Source organism: Zonotrichia albicollis, chromosome 12 (genome assembly GCF_047830755.1).
Source record: "Zonotrichia albicollis isolate bZonAlb1 chromosome 12, bZonAlb1.hap1, whole genome shotgun sequence".
Classification (NCBI taxonomy): Eukaryota; Metazoa; Chordata; class Aves; order Passeriformes; family Passerellidae; genus Zonotrichia; species Zonotrichia albicollis.
In genome coordinates, this window is record NC_133830.1 from 11,902,429 (window position 1) to 11,921,679 (window position 19,251).

Here is a 19,251-nt window from a genome sequence, read left to right on the forward strand (position 1 = left end):
TACATCACTTACTTAACATCAGACAGCAATCCAAGGAGTCTCCCATGCACACACCACTGAGGGAGCAGGTACTGGCAGAGCCCTACCCGGTCTGCATTCCTCTGCAGGCAAAAAACCCTCCCAAGCCAAACAACAAAAAAAACCCAACCAAAACCAAATGCTTTGATTAATTGACATCACAAAGCTACAGGGGAAAACAAGCCTGTAAGGTGTGGTCTGAGACTATTAGAGAGAGGCTCATTTCAGGAAAGCAACAATATTTCACAGCCTTAAGTTCCCTCACTTTTGGAAAACAAAAAGACTGTATGAATGACACTGTGCATTGTAAGAGTTTGATACATTTGAATGGCCATCTAGCCCTCAGGAAACATATTTCATCAGTAAGTGCTCTGTTCACCACAAACGACCAAAGCCCAAACACATGTTTTCTCCACATTACTTTGTAATCTTAGCAAAAAAGAAAAAAAAAAAAAAAAAGAAAAAAAAAAGAAAAAAAAAATCTAAAAAATTGAAATTTGGCCTTCAAGAGGACCACCTAAATAAGTGTGGTAAAGTTATAAAGTTGGAGCTACTTGATCCCCAGCAGTAGCAAGTTAAAAAGGAGATTGTTTTGCCTGCTCCTGTTCCAGCAGGACATGTTGGTTATCACCCAGACTCCAAAGACCCTTCAGAGGCTTCCAGCCCACAGGTACTTACTGTTTTCGAGTCCATTGACTATAACTTTGCTTAGGTCTAGAGGAGCAGCAACACCCACTGTGAAAGGGCTTTTAGGGATAGGATCACCACCATAAGTTACCAGAACCTTCATTGGACCCTAGGTGGAGAATTTACATGTTAGCTCAGTTCCTCATTTCACACAGACACACCAACACTCAAGCTGTACACAACCATTTTATCTGGTCACAGCCAAACTTACTGGTTTATGGACACTAAAGCTCACACCACTGCAGCCCTTCAAAGTACTAAATGGTTTTTATTTAATACAGGAAGAGCAAAAAAGACAGCTGTTTCCAACATTTGATTAGACTATATTCAAGCTGCCTGGCAAAGCCTCCAACTCAGGCTGGCTCCCACTCCCCCAGTGCTCAGACCCAACAGCTGAATGAATGTCCCACTGCTCCAGACCAGGTATCCCCTTCCACCACATGGAGAGGCCAAAGCTAAGACTGCAAAGAGGCCATATTATTACAGCATCTGAAATACCACGGGTTTAAGCTCTACAAGTCAGAAAGATTAATGCTCTTGTGTATTTTGGCTGGAATGCTGCACAGCCACGGCAAGCTCCAGCCCATGATGTGTGTTCCTTTTATTCTCTCCTACCGCAGTCCATATTTTAGCTATATTCACTGTTTGCTTACTTTTCACTCTTGGCTGGTTCTGCTCCCAAGTGAAATAATCATGGATGTTTCATGCAAGCTAGTGAAGAGCTTCCATGATTATTTTTGGTTGTTTTTAGAAAACACATACACAGGTAGCTCTAGCAACACCACGAGATAGATAAGACCAAATAAACAGCATTAAACCAAGGCTGCTCTGCAACTGACGCTGCCCCTCAGGAATTTAACTACCTATTCCATCCTTCCCTGCTCTGAGGAGTCCACAGTCTCATTCACAGCATGGAGGGACAACAAGACTACTCTAATTGCTGAGCAGCCTATTTTCATCTCTTAACCACTGCTCTCCTGCCACTGCTCTCCATGAGCATCTCCTTTAAGCCCACAGCACTTCCATGACCCATGGTACTTCTCCAGATGGAAGTGGAAAACCTGGTTTGGGCTTGTTTCACTGGTGACTTTCAGGTGAAGCACAGAAATCTGGTACTGCTCATGAACACATGGGAGTACAGAGGAGTGCTCCCTTCTGCATACCAAGCCTGACTAAACAAGCCAAAGCCTCTCCAAACAGGCACACCAGCCACATCCTGAGATCATGCAACTGCTTTATCAAAAAACAAACGTTAGCTCTATGATGCTTCCAAGAACTCTGAACCAGCACTATCAGGTAAATAATACTGCACTTTTCTTTATCAGTTCACTTTTACATAGCTCCACTCAAAGAAGCTGGGGCAGATGACCTAGTACATTTGGTTGTTCAGGAGAACAAGAGTAGCAAAGCACCTTCATCCCAGCACCAGAGCACCTATATCCTCAGAAATACAAGATTTGTGCATTCTGGTATTTAGTGGCCCTTTACAAACATACAAGTACAGTGCAAGGAAAAATGCTTCTAGCTATTAGGAGCTTCCACTTTCAGCTCTTTAATGATGCTGCTAGAAAGGCACCAACTTCATCACTTGCCTACTGGGAACTAGTGCAGCACCACTCACTCTTCTTTTTGTCCCTGCTCTGGTTTGCACTCCAGCTCCTTTGACACCAGCAGCCTGCTGACAGGCAGCACACCACAACCTCAGCTCTGCAGGACTGCAGCAGCTGGGGCAGCAGGCAGCTCCATTGTGGAGTCTGGGAAGGTTTGCCACCTTTCTTCTTCAACTGATAAGGTATGGAATGATGATGTGAGCTGTGTGCTACTGCATCAGTATCTCTCCTCGCCATAGAAAAGAAAACAGTGGCAAGCTATCAATAACTACACCAGAAAAACTGCATTACTGCTTTCCAACTCCACTGCACGCATTAGGGATTCTGGGGAACAAGATACCCTGGCAAGTTTTTTCTGCTTTTTCCACTGTGCACAGGTGCTAGGGAGGGAGGTCACTGCACTACAACAACACGAGGTATTCACTCCTGCGCCTCTACAGAAGATGGACATACCTGCTGTATGGGCGTGTACCTAATAGTGTGGGAATAGTCATAGTTGTCAATGATATCCAGATCCATCACAGCCTCTCCTGGCACTGAGCTGCTGAACTGCACATCCAGTGGTGCTTTTCCAGCTCCCTTGGTGAACACAGTGAAGTGTGTTGGTTTGCCACTTTCCACACCTGAAGAAAAATGTTAATTCTAATTTACACACAGCTCACACAGAGAAACTCTCCTCAAGAAGCATTCAGTACCAATAAAGCCCAGCCAAGCAAAATATCAAGGGAAAAGCATTGTTTGCAACTGCCTGACCCCCCACCCCGCTGCTGCATCCCAGCAATGCTCAGCCAGGCTGTGACCATCCTGCAACAGCTCCTCGGGATCCAGTATCAGTCAGACTGCATGCACCCAGCTCTCACCAGTTTTGTTCAGCCCAGGTCCTTCAGCTTTCACTTTGCTGGCATCGTGTGAGGGGTCCACCTTAACTCTGAATGGGCTGGCAGGAATTTCCTGCAACAAAAACACAACTCCCAAAATAACCAAGTCACTCTTCACTAGCCAAAATTAAACAGGTAATAGTTTTAAGATAATTCTGCTCTAATTCCAGAATCTTGAGTAAAATTTCACCTCACTTAAACATTGCCTTACTGATTAGTATAACTCAAAATACAGGGCAAAGTTAACAGCTGGAAGTTTGCCTCTCTCTGTTTTTTATTTTTAAGGAAAAAAATTTCCCCTATTTTCCTTGAAAAGCAACTTAGGTTTTTTACCTTCAGAAGGCAGCCTTACCCCACTATGGAGACCACATTCATTATGCCAGTCCAACACATTACACAAACTTCAGCGTCCCAAACCAACTCCTCTCACTTGTATACATGTAATTATTACAAAAGAATTTTCCATATTTTACATTGCTATAGAAACAGCAACCAAACCAAGTGCATGTGAGTGGATGTAGAAAGAGCCAGCTGTGAACTGGCAAATGCATGGTGATCAAAGAGCAGAGAAATGGATTCTCAAAACATCAGGCTGCAAAATGAAGATTACAAACCTCTCCTGCAAAAAGCACTTTAATAGTGTAGCGCCCGGCCGCAGGTGGTGAGTACTTCACTGTGAATGTATCATTAGCATTGTGGATGATGTCGAAATCTATGTCCTCTTCCTCACTGCTGACCACACGAGCATCACACTTAATTCCAACACTGACATCACCTAGGAAAAGCAAGTGGAGGTTTGCTACTGGACAGCACAGACACTGCCAGCCAAAGAGCCAGACCATTCCCCCTTCTAGCTGTCTGAGTCACCATGTTAACTAATGAAACAGATCAGATCACAATTCACTGCAATGCTCTGCTTCCCAAGGTTTTTCCACAAAATAAGGTAAACCAGCATGGAACATCATCCCCTCCTTGCATGACCTGTGATTCTAATACCACAGAACAGCCCAGCCTGCTTTTACCTTCTCCTGCATCTGTGCAGTCCACAGTGAAGTGGGTCGGCTCACTTGCCTTCAGGCCAGTCCTCTCCACACCAGGTCCAAACACTTTGACTTTCTGAGGATGACTCCCTTGACCTATAAGGACCTACACAAATTCACTAGGGTCAGAATCACATATCTCTGTCACACCTGAGATCACAGCCAAGCCAGAGCATTGCTTGGAGAGGAACTACAGGATAACAGGCACAAATGAATGGCCCCAAATCGCTCAGGCTGCAACTGGGCTGATAGGAGACCACCACATGAGCTTGTAAAAACAGAAAGATTTATACAAGTGGATAGGTTTCTAAAAAAAAGGAAGCAGAAGGGCACACCTCCTTGAAGTCTACAGAAGGGCTTTAACACCCTAGTTGTACTAACAAGTAGTTGTGAGCACCCATGTCCTATTTGGCTAGAACTAAGAACTATTCATCTCTGTACTTACCCTAAATGGGCTATTGGGCACATTGGCTCCTCCCCAGACAACAGAAATTGTATGCTTGATTGGTTTAACTGGCACATAGGAGCAGGCAAACACACCATCAGACTTGCTCTTTATCTGGATATCAATAGGGTTTCCTTCTCCATCCTAAAAAGCAGTAATACAAGCAGAAGGTTCAGGTACTTCACAAATGTTTGTGTAGTTTGAACAGCTCAAGACTGTTCCAGAATGTGTCAGGATTTTTTTTTCTCCAGAACTGCAGTTCAAAAATACTGAAGAAATATGCAATTTACACTCCTGCAAGTCTTCCTCATCTAACACTTGCTCATTCATACACCATCCTACAACACACAGAAAATTCACAGGCTCAGAGACACTTCAGTGCTTCCAAATGACAACTCAAGGAAATTAAACCTTGCTTTGCTTCCAAGTAAGGAAGCAAAGCCATGTACTTCATATACTTCAGAGCAGTCACTTTGTCTTCAGTTGTTGCCTGACTACATTACACAGATCAAAGCACAGAGCTTTGACTTGAATTACACATGCCCAGAATTAAGTGGTGTGTAAGTGAGTAGGAATACTTAAGGCATTTTTCTAAACAGTATTAAAGTCCTTTTGCTGCAGTTTCACACAGCTGCCTTTGGGTTTTTACCTGTGCGTACATCTTCAGAGGTGCTTTCCCAGCATCCTTGGTTTCAACTGTGAACTCAGCAGGCTGATTCACTATACAGCCAGTCCTCTCCAAGCCTGGGCCATAAGCCTTCACCTAAAAGAGCACCTCAAGAGTATTAGTTTGCAGTTCAGAAAGAGAAACAAAACTAAGTGATTTATGTATGAAGACCTGCCCCCTCCACAAACCCCATGAAGCATGTGATACTACTTCAGCAAGTTTTCATTACATTAAATCAAAACCACAACAGTGTTATTTGAAAAAGCTGAGGAGTATCTGGCTGGGTAATATCTTGGCAAATTCAGAGCTTTAAGAGGAGGCAGTTTAAGGGTCTGCTACCAGAATCCTTTAGAAATATCTCTACTGCAGTTACATCCAAGACATGCTGTGCCATGGGTGAACTCCTGTGTCTCACCTTATCCGCATTGAAGTCTCCTGAAGCCGGGCGAATGAAGGCCATGTAAGGGCTGTCTTTTATGTCCTCATCATCACACATGATGTGCACAGCATATTCACCAGGCTCTTTGGGCCAATACTTCACATCACATGAGCCATCATTCTTGTCATCACACTCAATTTTAGCCTGAGAAGGGCCTTCTATTGCAAAGCCTGAAAAAGGAACAAGTAGGTTCCTCACGTTAGGTTTGTGGGGGCTGCTAACTTAACACCACTTCCACAAATAGCTTTTTGTTAGCCTTAAACATGCCTGATCTCTCAGTGACCCTTCTTCAGCAGTACAGGAGATCATACATCCATCATTCCCTTCTGGATCTCATCCCACAAAACCACAGATTAACACTCTCCATCACACACACTCCTGTCTCTAGGACATGCCTTTGATACTCTATAGATGTTAGTGTTTAGACCACAATGTCTTACAGACATGGTTTTTACTGTTGGGAAACCTATTGTTTCTTGTGAGTTCACTGCTAGCATTGCAAGATAGAAATATTTCAGGGAAACTCAGTCCAGTAACATACCAAGAGAGCCAACTTCTGTGCCAATGGACTCCACCACAAAGTCAGCTGACTTGCCCACAACTCCCTCGTGCAGTCCTGGCCCCCAGGCTCGCACCTTCTGAGGACCTGCTTCATGACCCACCTGAACTTCAAAGGGGCTACCAGAGAAAAACAAAGCATGATATTAGAAATGGGGACAAATACAGCACCTATGTTTTTCCCCAAGCATTTTAATGAGGGTCTACATTGAATTTTCCAAATTAATAGATGCTACCATGTGGTGGCACAGGGCCCAGCAGTGTTTTTCTAGCAGAGATGTCATCCAACCCATCACCATCTTCCACCACAAATCCCGAGTGTCAAATACTTGCTCTGCTTGCTATAGCTGTGGACATTGAAACAGAGTCCTTCAAAATCTTACAGCAAAGTCCAAGCTGCATGATCCACCATGTTTTATCAGGTTTTTTATTAATGATTTTGTGTTAGAAAGACTGACACAAGTCACCCTTCAGAGCTTTGTCAAGCTGCTGCAGCCCAAAACCAGGCTGTTAAAAACAAAAAGTTAAAACAACAACTTGCCACTAATTTGTCTCCCCAGTTCTTCTTCAAAGGTCAGGGTTGCTTTAAAAGCCTATCAACTACACAACCCACTGAAGGACATAAAAATGCCCAAAAAGCTACTTTTGACTCACCTTTTTGGGATGTTTTGCCCACCCCATGTAATGGTGACAACGTACTTTCCTGGTGTGGCTGGATAATATTCAAATGCATATATACCATCCATAAAGCCTTTTTGTTTCACCAACTCCTCCAAGCCCTCTGTTGAAAGATCAATTCAGCATTGAACTTAACAGTTTCCATCCTGCTTTCAATTACTCAGACAAGTTCATGTTTTCTAGTATTTATTTTAGCTTGCAAGAATAAATTTCTTCCACCAGAAAAAAAAAGGTCAGGTTATAAGGGAAGTTAGTTCTATGTGCCCTCTAGGACAAAGACAGCAAACACTTCCAGAAGAAATACAGCAGAAAGTATTTTAAGTTACCAGACTTAATAAGTTCCCTTGTGTTTTATTTTCTTAGTCTGCAGTATGATGCATGTCATATGTTAAAACAAAAAAGCTTAACATTTGTCAGACTTTGTAACCACAAGTATGCAGGGAATGCCTACTTTTCATTTTCTTCAAGATGAAGAATTTAGGAAGAAAAGCTTAATACGCTGAAATTTACATTGATATGTCTGTTGCTTTTTTTCCCCCCAGCCTGACGAAGCCACACAGTCAGAGCTCTGTGTGTGTGGAGGAGGTGAAGGCAATACAATGCACCTTTGAATGCTGCTCCAGGCAGGGGGAGGTGGCGGGCTCAGAGTACCACACAGGGACTGCTGCTGGCGGCCACATGGGCCAGCAGCCCCTGTGCTCCCATCCTCCCAGGCAGAGGGCCACATCCAGGGCTCAGGACCAAGGGACCTGGGGATGGATCCTCATAGATGGTCTCTGTCAGCCTATGGGGTCCTTTCCTCCTCTGCTTGTGTGCCTAAGCAGCTAGTGCCACCAGGAATACAGCTCTGAGCCATTCCCAGCTTTATGAGATCAGGATTTCCATCATGCCAGAGACCATGGTGTGTGACTTGCTTCCACAGACTGCATGAAGATGCAATGTGTACCCATAAAGCTTGGAGGCCACAGCAGGCAGATGCATGGATTTTCTCAGTTTTGCTAACTGACACATTAAAACGGAAAGAACTAAAACCAGATATAATCTTATCCAGCCCTGCAGATCAAAACCTCCACAATAGACACAGATAAACCATTCTGAAGTCTGGCTTTTTATACAGATCCCATCAGTTCCATCAGGACACCATCTCCTTCCTGCTCTTCCTTTTCCCAGGCTCTGCTCCTCCCCCTTCTCCAAAACACATGCACAGCACAGATACACCCCAGCACTCACTTGGTCCCTTTATAGTCACTCCAAGATCTCCGCTCCCTGCTGCTCTGGTATCCACCTTGAAGTCGGCCGTCTCCCTGATACGGACGCCCTTGGGCTGCAGGCCTCGGCCAGTGGCACGGCACGCGCTGGGGTTGCAGGCTGCAAAGGAACTTCAGGCATTACTACTGTCTCTGATCTCAACATAGCCAGCCTAGCCAGCCTGGGACAAGCTTCAGTTTAACACTGACTCAGGGCAACCACAGCTTAGCTTTCAGCAGAAGGTTACAGCACTAAGGCAGACAGATGTGAGTCTGCCCAGCGCCGTCTATGCCCCCTGGCTTTTAGGCAGTAGCAGTCAGTGCCACCAGGCAACACTGACCCTGTCCAAGACCATTTTTTAGAATGACTGCAAACACTGAAGCCCTTCTGCTTTCCAATTCAATGCCACTTATCAATACAAGACTTTTACACAGCTATCACATAGAGATATTTGCCATAGACACAACCTTCCTGACGCCTTTTGCATTGAGGCCCACTGCAGCGTAGGGTGAAGGGTCCCTTTGCAGATAAGCCCCAGTGAACAGTATTATTCTGCTGGTCCTTCAGAAGCACATGACTGGGATAACTGCTATTAGCAAAGCTGAGTTTTGCCTGTGCTTCGTTAAAAGATGTCACATCAAACCCCCCTTGCTTGTCACAGTTCACACTTTCACAGAAGCAAAGTCACCAAGGCCTCTGCAGCCTGAAGCAGGGTGGGGCAGGAGGGTTACACATGGCTTAGGCTTCTCTTGGCCTCTTTACTCCAAGCACTCTTCTGGGCCTGCAGAGTGGCTACAGAAATTCTGCACACTTAGGAATAGTTTTCATTACACAATCCCAGCTGTCATGAGGTTTTCAACGCCAAAGACCTGAGAGGTTTGAAGAGACTTACAAACAACCACAGCTTCCCAGCACTGTAAACCAAACACGCATTTTCCTCAAGCATGCCGTGCTTACAGCAGGAGCACAAGTCTGCCAAGCAGCTTGTTAGGTTTTCACTCATTATACAACAGCTTATAGGTTTTCCCCCACCCCTGCAGGAGCCAACATCACCCTGTGTCCTACACCGGCTGGTGTGAGTGGGGATTGTGTGGCATCTGCCAGCTCTGAAAGCTCAGTGGAACACACAGGAGCGTGGCTGACGTGGAGTGGGAACAGCTTGCAGAGCACTCACACAGCTGCGTCAGGCAGCCTGTGGTTAAGCCAGTTTCACTGACTGGGTCACACAAAGCTTCAGTTCGTTTGCAACTTTCCTCCCCAACCCCAACAAAACCAAAAATCCTTTTGGCTGGGACAAGCTGCAGGCTAGAAGCTTACAAAGAGCAAACACGACGGAGCATCCTGCACACCTCTTACCAACTATGAAGCCATTAGCAGTGAAGTCCAAAATTCCACAAATGGAGGGTAGCTCAGGAGAGATGAGCAGAGATCTAAAAGCATAGGAGCAGGTAAGGATGGAACAGAAAGCAAATTCGGTGTCCGTTAAGAAGGAAAACAGTAAATATAGGCATTTGAGGAACAAGGGTAGAAAACAGCAAGACACTGCATAGCTGGATAAATTAACTCAAAAAATTCAAAGGGTAGCTCAACATTTGTAAGTCTAGGCAGAAAGGAAACTAGCAACAAAAGCCTTATTACTGTTAGAGAGCACTAGTTTACTCTGAGAGTACTCAGGTGACCCACTGAAACAGGACCAAGACGTTGAAAGGTACAGAGAATATAAAAGGCATGATCCAAGCATATTGTGTGACCACATCCATGGAGAAAAGTGCCCATCTACATTTATATGCATTTTTAAAAAACATACCCTCTCCAATGAGAACAGTGCAAGGAGTTTTGGGAATTGCCTCCCCAGCAAAAGTCACTTTGACAATGTGAGGACCAGCTTGAACAGGTTTATAGGTGCAACGGTAGACCTGGTTGCCTTTGTCTTCCACTACAACTTCAGCAAGGCTTCTTCCCTGAGGATCCTCCACTTCCACAATCACGTCACCCACACCAGCACCTGCAAAGGAAACAAGCCCAGCTGAGCCTTGGCTTCCCCACCAGCAACAGGCACCCTGTTTCAGACCACCACCAGCTGTCTGGGCTCAGCCAGACATCCTCTGCTGCCAATTCTAAGCACAGCCTCTGTGTTCAGCTTTTGCTGACAGCAATCAAACATTTGAGCAGAAAGTGGGCAAGACAGCATGGTGGCATTCCACAGAGTCAAACTGACAGGACTCTGCTGCTCTAGCCACAGGGTTTCACAACATAGCACTGAATATACATACAGCCTGGTCACCCTATGGACACCACCCTGTAGCATCTTTTTCACAGATCAGCCCACAGCTTTACCAGTCAGTTCAATCTCTCAAGTTTTGAAGTGGTTTAGATTAAGAGATTGGAGACAAATGAATGCTGGTCTGACAGGGATTCTCCCTGCTGGACTATATGTATTCACTTTTGTTCAGACACCTGCTCCTCTCACATCTTATTCAACTCATCATACAACAGAAAGAGTTTTCTATACACTTTCAGAGGCCAGACATGTCTTTACATGATTCAGACCACTCCCTCTCCCAATTAGAGGCTGAACATAATACTTGCCTCACTATAACCACATTTAATTTTATTTCTAAGCTCCCTCAGGCAGAAGGCAATTTCAAATATGCTACTCAGCATATTTTGGTGTTTAAATGCTACAAGTAACTGCCCTAAGTAGTTTCACATTGTTCTAAACGAATTAACATTTGTAGCATCTTATTGACTCATTCCTCTAGGCTACAGCATTGGCCTAATAACAGGTAACAAATAATTGATGGAGATGCCCTAATGAAGATAGTAACCCTCTAATAATTACAATAGAGGTTGAAACCAGTTCATCATTGAAGTATGAACTCAAAGCAGCACTGCAGCAGGTTCTGTAGAGCTAAATATAGAATCCACTACACATTTACAGTTGGCTCACAGTTTATCTTTCACATTTATGTTCAACATGTCACATTCTTCTTCAAAATGAGCTGGGGAAAGGAACCAGCCAGGAACTTGACTGCTGCCATCCAGCAAATTCATGGCAAATTTCTGGGTCAGGATTAGCAGCCTCTTGCCCCAGCTCAGCTCTGCACTTCAAATATTTCATACACAGCTGAAGCCTTCTGAGCAGCCCAGCTATTATTTCACCTGTGAGTTTGATGGGGCTACAACTCCTCATCCACTTTACAGCTATTTTTCCAAGGCCTTAGGTTCTCACATTTGAGGACACTGCAGGACTTCCATCATCACTCATCCTGCTTACCTGCTGTATAGAGGTCAAAGTAAGTAGGTTTATTGGCAATGTTCCCTGCTGCCTCCAGTCCTGGTCCTTTTGCTGTCACTTTGCTTGCATCTCCCTGGGCTTTGTCAACATTCACTTCAAATGGGCTCTTCGAGATGTGCTGCCCAGCAAACAGGACTGAAACCTAGGGACAGACAGCATCAGCTTGGACCCATCAGGCAGAGGGAGAGCTCAGATCACCACCATAAAGCTAAGTGCAGGGTCAAGCACCTGCATTCCTAACACAAAGACTCTTTCCCTCAGAGGTGAGGGACCATCTGTCCCACAACCCTCATCAGATCCATGCTAACTGCTGCCACCTTCTTAAAGTTCCATTGATTAGAGTCAGGCACACCAGCATGGAAGCTTGAATCGGGATGTGCTAATATAAGGTAGATCTTCATCCAGCAATAAAGTGGCAGCAGAACTTGCATTTTATTTTTTCAGGCTGGCTGTGGGGACCAGCCACCCTACAGGATCAGCCATCATAAACCTGTGACTATGGGCATCCAGGGAGAAAGGGAGGGAATCCTTCTCTGCAAAATCCCTACAGTGTACAGTACCATCAGCAAAGAGATACCTCACAGAAACAACCTGCTGTTTTCACCTGCATTTCTTGTGACAACCCACAGAACTGGCTTTGTGAGTTGCACAAAGTGACCCAGCTGTGGCACTTGATACCCAAACACAAATGCACTTTCTCCCAACATACACTTCTTTCCCCTTGCAAAGGGAGTAGCCCAAAAGCCAGATGGAGAATGAAGGCCACATCAATTTAACTTTTCTTCAGGATGCCTTAGCTGGCTCTTACCCATCAGTGAACAGGGAGCCCTCAGGGGCTCATGTTAACAACCAGCGGAGCAGTGTGTCTAGCAAGAGAATTCTGGTTATTGACACAAAACTCACCTTGTGAGGTCCTGTCACCCTTGGAACATACTGTACTGAGTAGGTTTTGTTTTTGTCACTGGACGGTGTTATCTTCGCCTAGGAGAGAAAACACACCCCTCATCAAGCTGTGCCTACACATACCAGCTGAACTTTTTACTGATACTGCCATCTATTTCCAGAGTCAGCACTGTTAGATTCTTGTTGCTGTGAAAGCAGGGATCCCTGCTATCCCCCTCTTCTCACATGGAAAAAATCCCATTGGTTTTGTCTTTACAAGAGGGGAAGCAAGCTACCATCTTCCCAAGCCAGCCCTTTCCTTTGCTGTTAATTGCTGTATTGAGGCAGGCCAAGAGTGAGGAGACAGTAAGTCCAATGTACAGCTGTATTTCTCTGGAATGCTGTAACATGATCAAGTGGAACACTTGGATGAGAAGTTTCTATAAACATTAAAACCAGCATTTTAACTCAAAATGATTCATGGCATCTAAATAGCTGCTTTAGCCATTCTTGCAGAATGAGTAAATGCAGACAGTGATTTACTGATGTATGTTATCTAAAAGCAGGTCAGAGTGTACTTGGCCAGTCAAGCTAAAGCTCTGCAACTACTGGACACTGGAGCTGTGTTGCTTAGTTGCAGGTAGTGACTGTTTTTCAAGGCAATTATGAAGAAAAGTTGAGGCTTCTTGCACTTCAGATAAACTGTATTTTGCAATTTCTTTTTAGATTACTTATTTGTCAAGAACTCACTTGTGAAAGATGAAGGTTACCGCAGAAACTACAGCGTTCAGACCAATCTGACTTTTCCATACAAGACACTTAACATACATACCTCCTCTCTGTTTCCTTCTGGATCTTCTATGAAGACCATCAGGTCACCCTGCCCAGCACTGATGGTGTCCACTGTGAAGATGGCAGGCTGCTTCACCATGTTCCCATGAGGCTCAATCCCTGTGACACAGATACAGAACAGCACATTAGCTGCTGCCACAAAACCTGGAAGACAGTTTGGAGGCTGCCCAAAGGCTGTCCAACCCATTCTCCCTTGCAAGCCATCAGAATCAGTTTCCCCAGACTTCTGCACATCATGTGTTTACCCTCTGCCCACAGCATGATGTTCACAGTAAGGCCTTCTCTTATAGTACGAGTCTTTTCAAAAATTGGTTGAATCATCAGCACTCAACTCATCTTACAATGTCTAACCAAGTCAGGAACCCAGCTGTTGTGTGGATTCAGGTGAAAACCAGTTATCCTGAGAGGCACTGAGGGTCACTCCCACTGCTGCCAAGTGTAGGGCTGATGCTGACAGCAAGTGGGATATGAGCATTAGCTGCTCTTCAGGAGCTGCTCTCTTCACACAGGTCTTGCACCATGGGAGGGGTGACTAGAGAGGCAGGAGAGAAATTCTGGGAAGCCTTTAGGTGAAGCCATTACTCTAGAGCCAAAAGTAAAAGACTTGCTTAAAGCAAGACAATTTTTATCTGTACTGCCCCATCTTCCTCCATTTTCAAAATCCAGCAGTACAGATACTGCTCAGATTTACTGTCCTTTGAAATCTGCTCAGACTACCTGGCCAGTGTACACTGTACAAATGGCATGCAGGAACCTCTTAAAACAGTAAAAATCTTGCTACTTCTTGTGGTTTCCACTTAACTTTTAATCAATTTCCTTATTCCCCAGCACAGGGCCTGCTACAGCATGCATTTACCAGCAGGCTTTCATCATCTCCCTGTACACAGTCCCAGGTCATGACATCTGTCATGGTGGTGTCAGACTGAGTGGGTGGAAGAACTTCCCAAAGTTGCTGATTCCAGACTAGCCCAAACACATCCATACCCTTCCGTCCAAGGCAATTTCTCCCTGGCTGATTCATAAAACCATGGGCACTCCAGCTCCACAGCACAATTAGTGGAAAGTGCAATGTCTGATAGATTGTAAAGGAAGTGGTTGTGAACAACAGAATTCCTGAACTTGTTTATCTTCAGAAAACAGTAACTTGAGAGTAATGCAAGGAAGACCATGTTTTTGCTAGGAAATCTGAGCATTCTGATAAGGTGTTAACAATTGACATATTCATTCTTTCAAACTAAGCCCTAGATTATCATCTAGCTGAAACTGCTGCGAATTTGCTGTGTGTCTCTCAGGTCCATCAGACAAGCACTAGGATATGGCATTCAAGTTAACTATCATGCCTTCTGCAAGCACAAGAAGGACTCATTATCCTCCTCTGAAGACCAGAGGTGTCAGCCAGGACACCATTTAGTTGCAGAACCTTCTTAGCCTAGACTTCATTTGTCTAGAGTTCACTATCTTATAAGTGGCCTGCTTTGGGTGGTTAAATGAGAACTCCTGGAACCATTGATGACCTACACAACCCTGTACATCCCCTCTGCAGGCTCATTTCACACCAGCTCTACCCATGGCTGTCCTCAGCACAAACCCTCACGGTGCTCAGGGTGGTGTGCTACAGCCAAGACTCTTGCTGGGAGCTTACGAACAGCTTACATGAAAAAGGATAATAAAAAGAGCTAAGACTGACCCACTTTGCACTTGGCAGTTATCTTTTCCTAGATGCATGAAAACCTGTTTCTCACCTGTCCAAAAGACCCTGCTCAGTCAAAGACTGAGCCCCTTGCTGCTGGAATCACCTTCCATTTCTGACATATCATAGCAGTCAAAATTATCAATTAGTATATTTAGTGACTCTGTTTTGGCAATTAACTTAATGAAAGCATCAATCTTTCAAGAAGAGCCACTCACTCTAAAGTAATTTTCATTACAAAGGCTCCAGAGACACATGAAAGCAGACAAAGTAATTTCATTTTTTGAATGAATATAAACATGACTAAAGCCAGACTTGACAGACTGAGGCAGGCTGATCAGTCATTTACACATTTGGGACCTGAAAAATGTGTCTGTGTATTGTGGTTTGCTGTGGAAGGCACCAACAAAGAACATCAACCCCAAGCTGGATAGGTGCTAAACCCACTCTGACTGTAGCAACTCTCTTAAGTGCATAAATAAAGTCCATGTCCCTTCATTCCACTAGTTATGTTTCAATGGAAAATCAAGTTTAAAAAATCCAGGCAAATAAGAGAACCAGAAAAAAAAAATAAGGAAAGTTCTTTTCTTTCCATTTCACTTTTGTATATCCAACTCTGAAACACACTCATTCCAACAGTCTTGAAGGACAAACAGCAGCCCAGAGATGTAAAAAAAAAAAAAAAAAAAAAAATTAAGGCAGAATGGAGAGCCAAGTGTAATGCTGAAGAGATGCTTTCCAACATGCCAACCATATTAAAGGTAAAAATTTGTTACTTATTCAGTTGTGACTGTGCACCCATCTAGAACAGAACCTCATCAATAGTTATATGAAATTATCAATTTAAAAGGTCAGTTAAAAATAAGAATGCCTACAGAGATCTACAGTTGCTTAAGCATCTATGGATAATCAGCAAATTCAGCCTTCAGTCCTTCCAATCAGTAAATACAGCCTTGCTAACAAGGCTCAGCACTATTTAATGTCTCAAGGGTTACCAACCCATCTTTGTACATGTGCAAAGTATTCAACACTATCGATTCAAGTAAGTAATTTAGAATTACCCCACTCTAACACACATCAAGCCTGGGAAATGGAAAACTGTCTCTACAGAGAGCCTGCCAGAGAGATAGTGAGGTGATGAGGTTTTTCTTCTTTTAAGGAGTGCTTTATCACAAGAAGCAGTCACTGCCAGATCATCACCCATCTGCAGCAATAGTGCTGGCCTGAATTCCACACCAAGGTAGTTTTAGCCCCATATCATGCTACTTCTTCCAGCTGTGGATGGGAGTCTGGCAGCTTGCAGAACAGGTTCAGACTGGGAAATTTACATGTTAGAACTAGGAGTGCCTTCTGGACTATATCCATGTATTTCTGAAACCAGGCACCACACCAAGAGTATACAAGTGAAACTTTGAAGTCAGTTAGTTACAGTAGGTCTGAAGTTCAACATAAGCAGAAAACCCCACCCAGCTTTCTGAAGAGTTACTGCTCTGTGCAGCTTCAGCTCACCAAGTCCTCACCTTTGCCGTAAGCCCTTGCTTTCTTTGGATTCAGTTTAGGTTTTAAAGGAGCTCCTGGTTTCAGTTTGGCTTTGGGGAACTGGGACAGGTAAGTCATCACAGAGTGCTCATCCACATCAGGGTGGATAATTTCTTCAGGGGTAATAACCTGAAAGACAGTGCAATTAAGCATATTGTACCAGTGCTTGGTTACCGCAGGTCAACACAGAAACAGAACTATGACACAGACTTTAGATTTCAAAACTCCCACATGCTAATGGGATTTCTTACACTTATTTTCCCTTTGATACACACAACATCATTTATTATCTCAGACAAGAAAATCAAGAAGCTCATAATTATCCCAGTGTGGTTTGGGGGCTTTTTCTGCTTTGATTACTAGGGGTTCTCAGGAGACTGCAACAAGCTTAATGGTACCAAGGCAAGACAACAGCAGTTATGTTCCCCTTGGAAAGTGACATGGGGATAATTGATACTGAAAAAGTGAGTAATTCATAATCCTGTATACAACAGCTCTGAACTGCAAGGCTTGCAAAGTAAAACTTGTGACTCCTGCTTCCACAATACAAGCTGCTTCAGAGACTTCTGGAATTCTGTCCAACTTTATCAGCATGAAAATAATCCAGTTTGTAAATACATTGCTCTCTGTTTGAACATTATCATTGCAGGTGATTTCCTAAGCCAGTAAGTTTTTCTTCTGTGGAATTCAATGCAGGAAAACAAATTCACTCCATGGACTAAGATGTCAGACACCACCACATAGGCCCTTACCTCCTACCTTACGTGCTGCAACAGCAGCTTTCTTCAGCAGAGACACCTACACAAATACAACCAGAGCTCTGAAATGTAATAGTGTGTTTCATTACAGTGCACCCTTTCTCAGGCAACTCTACATGAGTTAAGAGTAACTTTTGAAAGCATTCAAGCAGCTTCACCTGCTTTCTTCAATTTCAACTTCAGCTAGTGACAAGACCAAAGCTGGTCCCTGTGCCCCCACGGGCAGCCCAAGGTTGGCGGCCTTACCTGCGGCACACCCAGCCAGTCATCCGCCTGCTGCATGGCTTCCCGAGCGTTGTCCACGGGCCTCCTCGGGTCCCAGCTCTCCCAGTCAGGGCACAAGCCTGCAAGCACATTTCAGTTGTTGTGTGTTATCTGCCAAGGGGCTTCTCTAGCTGAAGAAATCAAGTATGAACTCTAGATCCCCTTGCATTACACTGCTCTGCAGAAAGACAATCAGAGCTTTGCAGAAGTAGCCAAAACAAGACAAGCACGTGCTGCTTAGTGAAACAACTCTAAGGCAATAATCAGTGCAGAGTCATAGAATGGTTTAGGCTGGAAAGAATCTTTAAAGGTTATCTAGACCACCCCTGCAATGAGCAGTGGTATCTTCAACAGAGCTCTGTGCAACCTGACCTTGAATGTTTTCTAGGATGGGACATCTACCATCTCTCTGGGTAACTTGTGCAAGAAACCACTCTAAATTTAGCACAAATACATCTACCATCCTTTATGCTTCACTAGTTCTCTTGCAGCATATTTGGTAAAGAACACTTCAACCACTTGCCACAGCAGCCTAGATTGCATTAGATGAGCACCTGCAATACCACTAGCAAGGCTGTTTTATTAAAGTGAGGAAATTCTGCCTTTTTCACACTACTTCAAATTATTTGCCTTAAGCAGCTCAGTCTCAGATTGCTAAACTGACATTTCAATTAGTGTGTTCAATTAGGGAGCTCTGTGCTCCCTCTGCAAACCTACTTCAGGAGAAGACATGAAGTCTCCCACTGCACCCTGACGCTGAAAGGTTGTTGGCACTTGCCGTGGGAACAATCCTTTCTTCCATTTAGGAGCCAGCATTTGTGCTCTTGTCCCTTGCACCCAATACAAAGCTTAGATGTGGCGCCTCCCATAATGCAATCACACATTCTGCTACAGGTCAGAATTTCTCTTGGCCAAGAACTTTACAACTTGCTGCTTCCTGCAGCTGGTCTCTTTGGACTCTTTTGGTTTTCTGAAAGCCTCATTCCAGTCTCAAGCTCAGCAGTGAAAACCTCCTCCCATAGGAAGAGCAGCCATAAAGACAACAAGCAAGGAAAACACTGGCCATCACAACAAAGGACTTACCTGGAGCACAGCTGTCAACAAGAGCACCCAGTGCTTTGCCATCCTGCCAGTTCTGATTGAAGTTTGTGATTGGCAAGTAGGGAATTTTGTTCTGGATCCAGCCCAGCAGCCTCTGCTTAGGAGTCTGCTTCTTTGCATCATCATCACCTTCATCCTCCCACACTGGCATAGAAATGGAGTAGTGAAGGATAAGGGTCCATATCAGGCCAAGGATCAGCTTCAGGTTTCCATCAACTATGGCTTTGCTATCTGGAAGACAAAATACATACAACTGATCACCTGCCATTCTAGAGAAAAGAGGTGTGTTTTTAAAACAATGTGCCTGCACTCATGCAAGTGATCAAGGACAAGAAAACTGACCCAGGGCACTTGCAGACATTTGTTCAGGTAGAGACGCCCTTCCTCACAGGAAGCATTAGAAAGGGCAAAAAGAGAGGAGTCAAAGGACTCAGTGCTCTCCAGTTGTCACTTGCTCTTCAGCTTTATGATTTGTCACTTGCTCCTTCAGCAGGAGAAGTGGCAGTTTAAGACCTCTAGTACTATGATTTGGATAAGTATCACCTCATATTTTGTAATGGCATTTGTATCTTATGAAAAAGGCCAAACAGCATGTGATG

General features: G+C 44.3%; 1 protein-coding gene across 3 annotated transcripts in view; it reads right to left on the reverse strand.

Moving 5' to 3' along the window:
• Positions 1-19,251, reverse strand: part of FLNB (filamin B) — an 88,462-nt gene that overhangs the window by 28,434 nt on the left and 40,777 nt on the right. For all 3 annotated transcript variants that reach the window (XM_074549815.1, XM_074549814.1, XM_074549813.1), the window contains exons 5-22: positions 18,635-18,883; positions 17,534-17,631; positions 16,511-16,658; positions 13,281-13,399; positions 12,470-12,547; positions 11,546-11,708; positions 10,076-10,273; positions 8,251-8,388; positions 6,997-7,123; positions 6,326-6,462; positions 5,761-5,954; positions 5,328-5,441; positions 4,679-4,822; positions 4,216-4,339; positions 3,808-3,968; positions 3,176-3,266; positions 2,769-2,938; positions 697-814 (exon numbers count right to left, since the gene is read on the reverse strand). In XM_074549815.1, the coding sequence (XP_074405916.1) occupies positions 697-814; positions 2,769-2,938; positions 3,176-3,266; positions 3,808-3,968; positions 4,216-4,339; positions 4,679-4,822; positions 5,328-5,441; positions 5,761-5,954; positions 6,326-6,462; positions 6,997-7,123; positions 8,251-8,388; positions 10,076-10,273; positions 11,546-11,708; positions 12,470-12,547; positions 13,281-13,399; positions 16,511-16,658; positions 17,534-17,631; positions 18,635-18,883 (2,571 nt within the window). The remainder of the gene's footprint in view (positions 1-696; positions 815-2,768; positions 2,939-3,175; positions 3,267-3,807; positions 3,969-4,215; positions 4,340-4,678; positions 4,823-5,327; positions 5,442-5,760; positions 5,955-6,325; positions 6,463-6,996; positions 7,124-8,250; positions 8,389-10,075; positions 10,274-11,545; positions 11,709-12,469; positions 12,548-13,280; positions 13,400-16,510; positions 16,659-17,533; positions 17,632-18,634; positions 18,884-19,251) is intronic.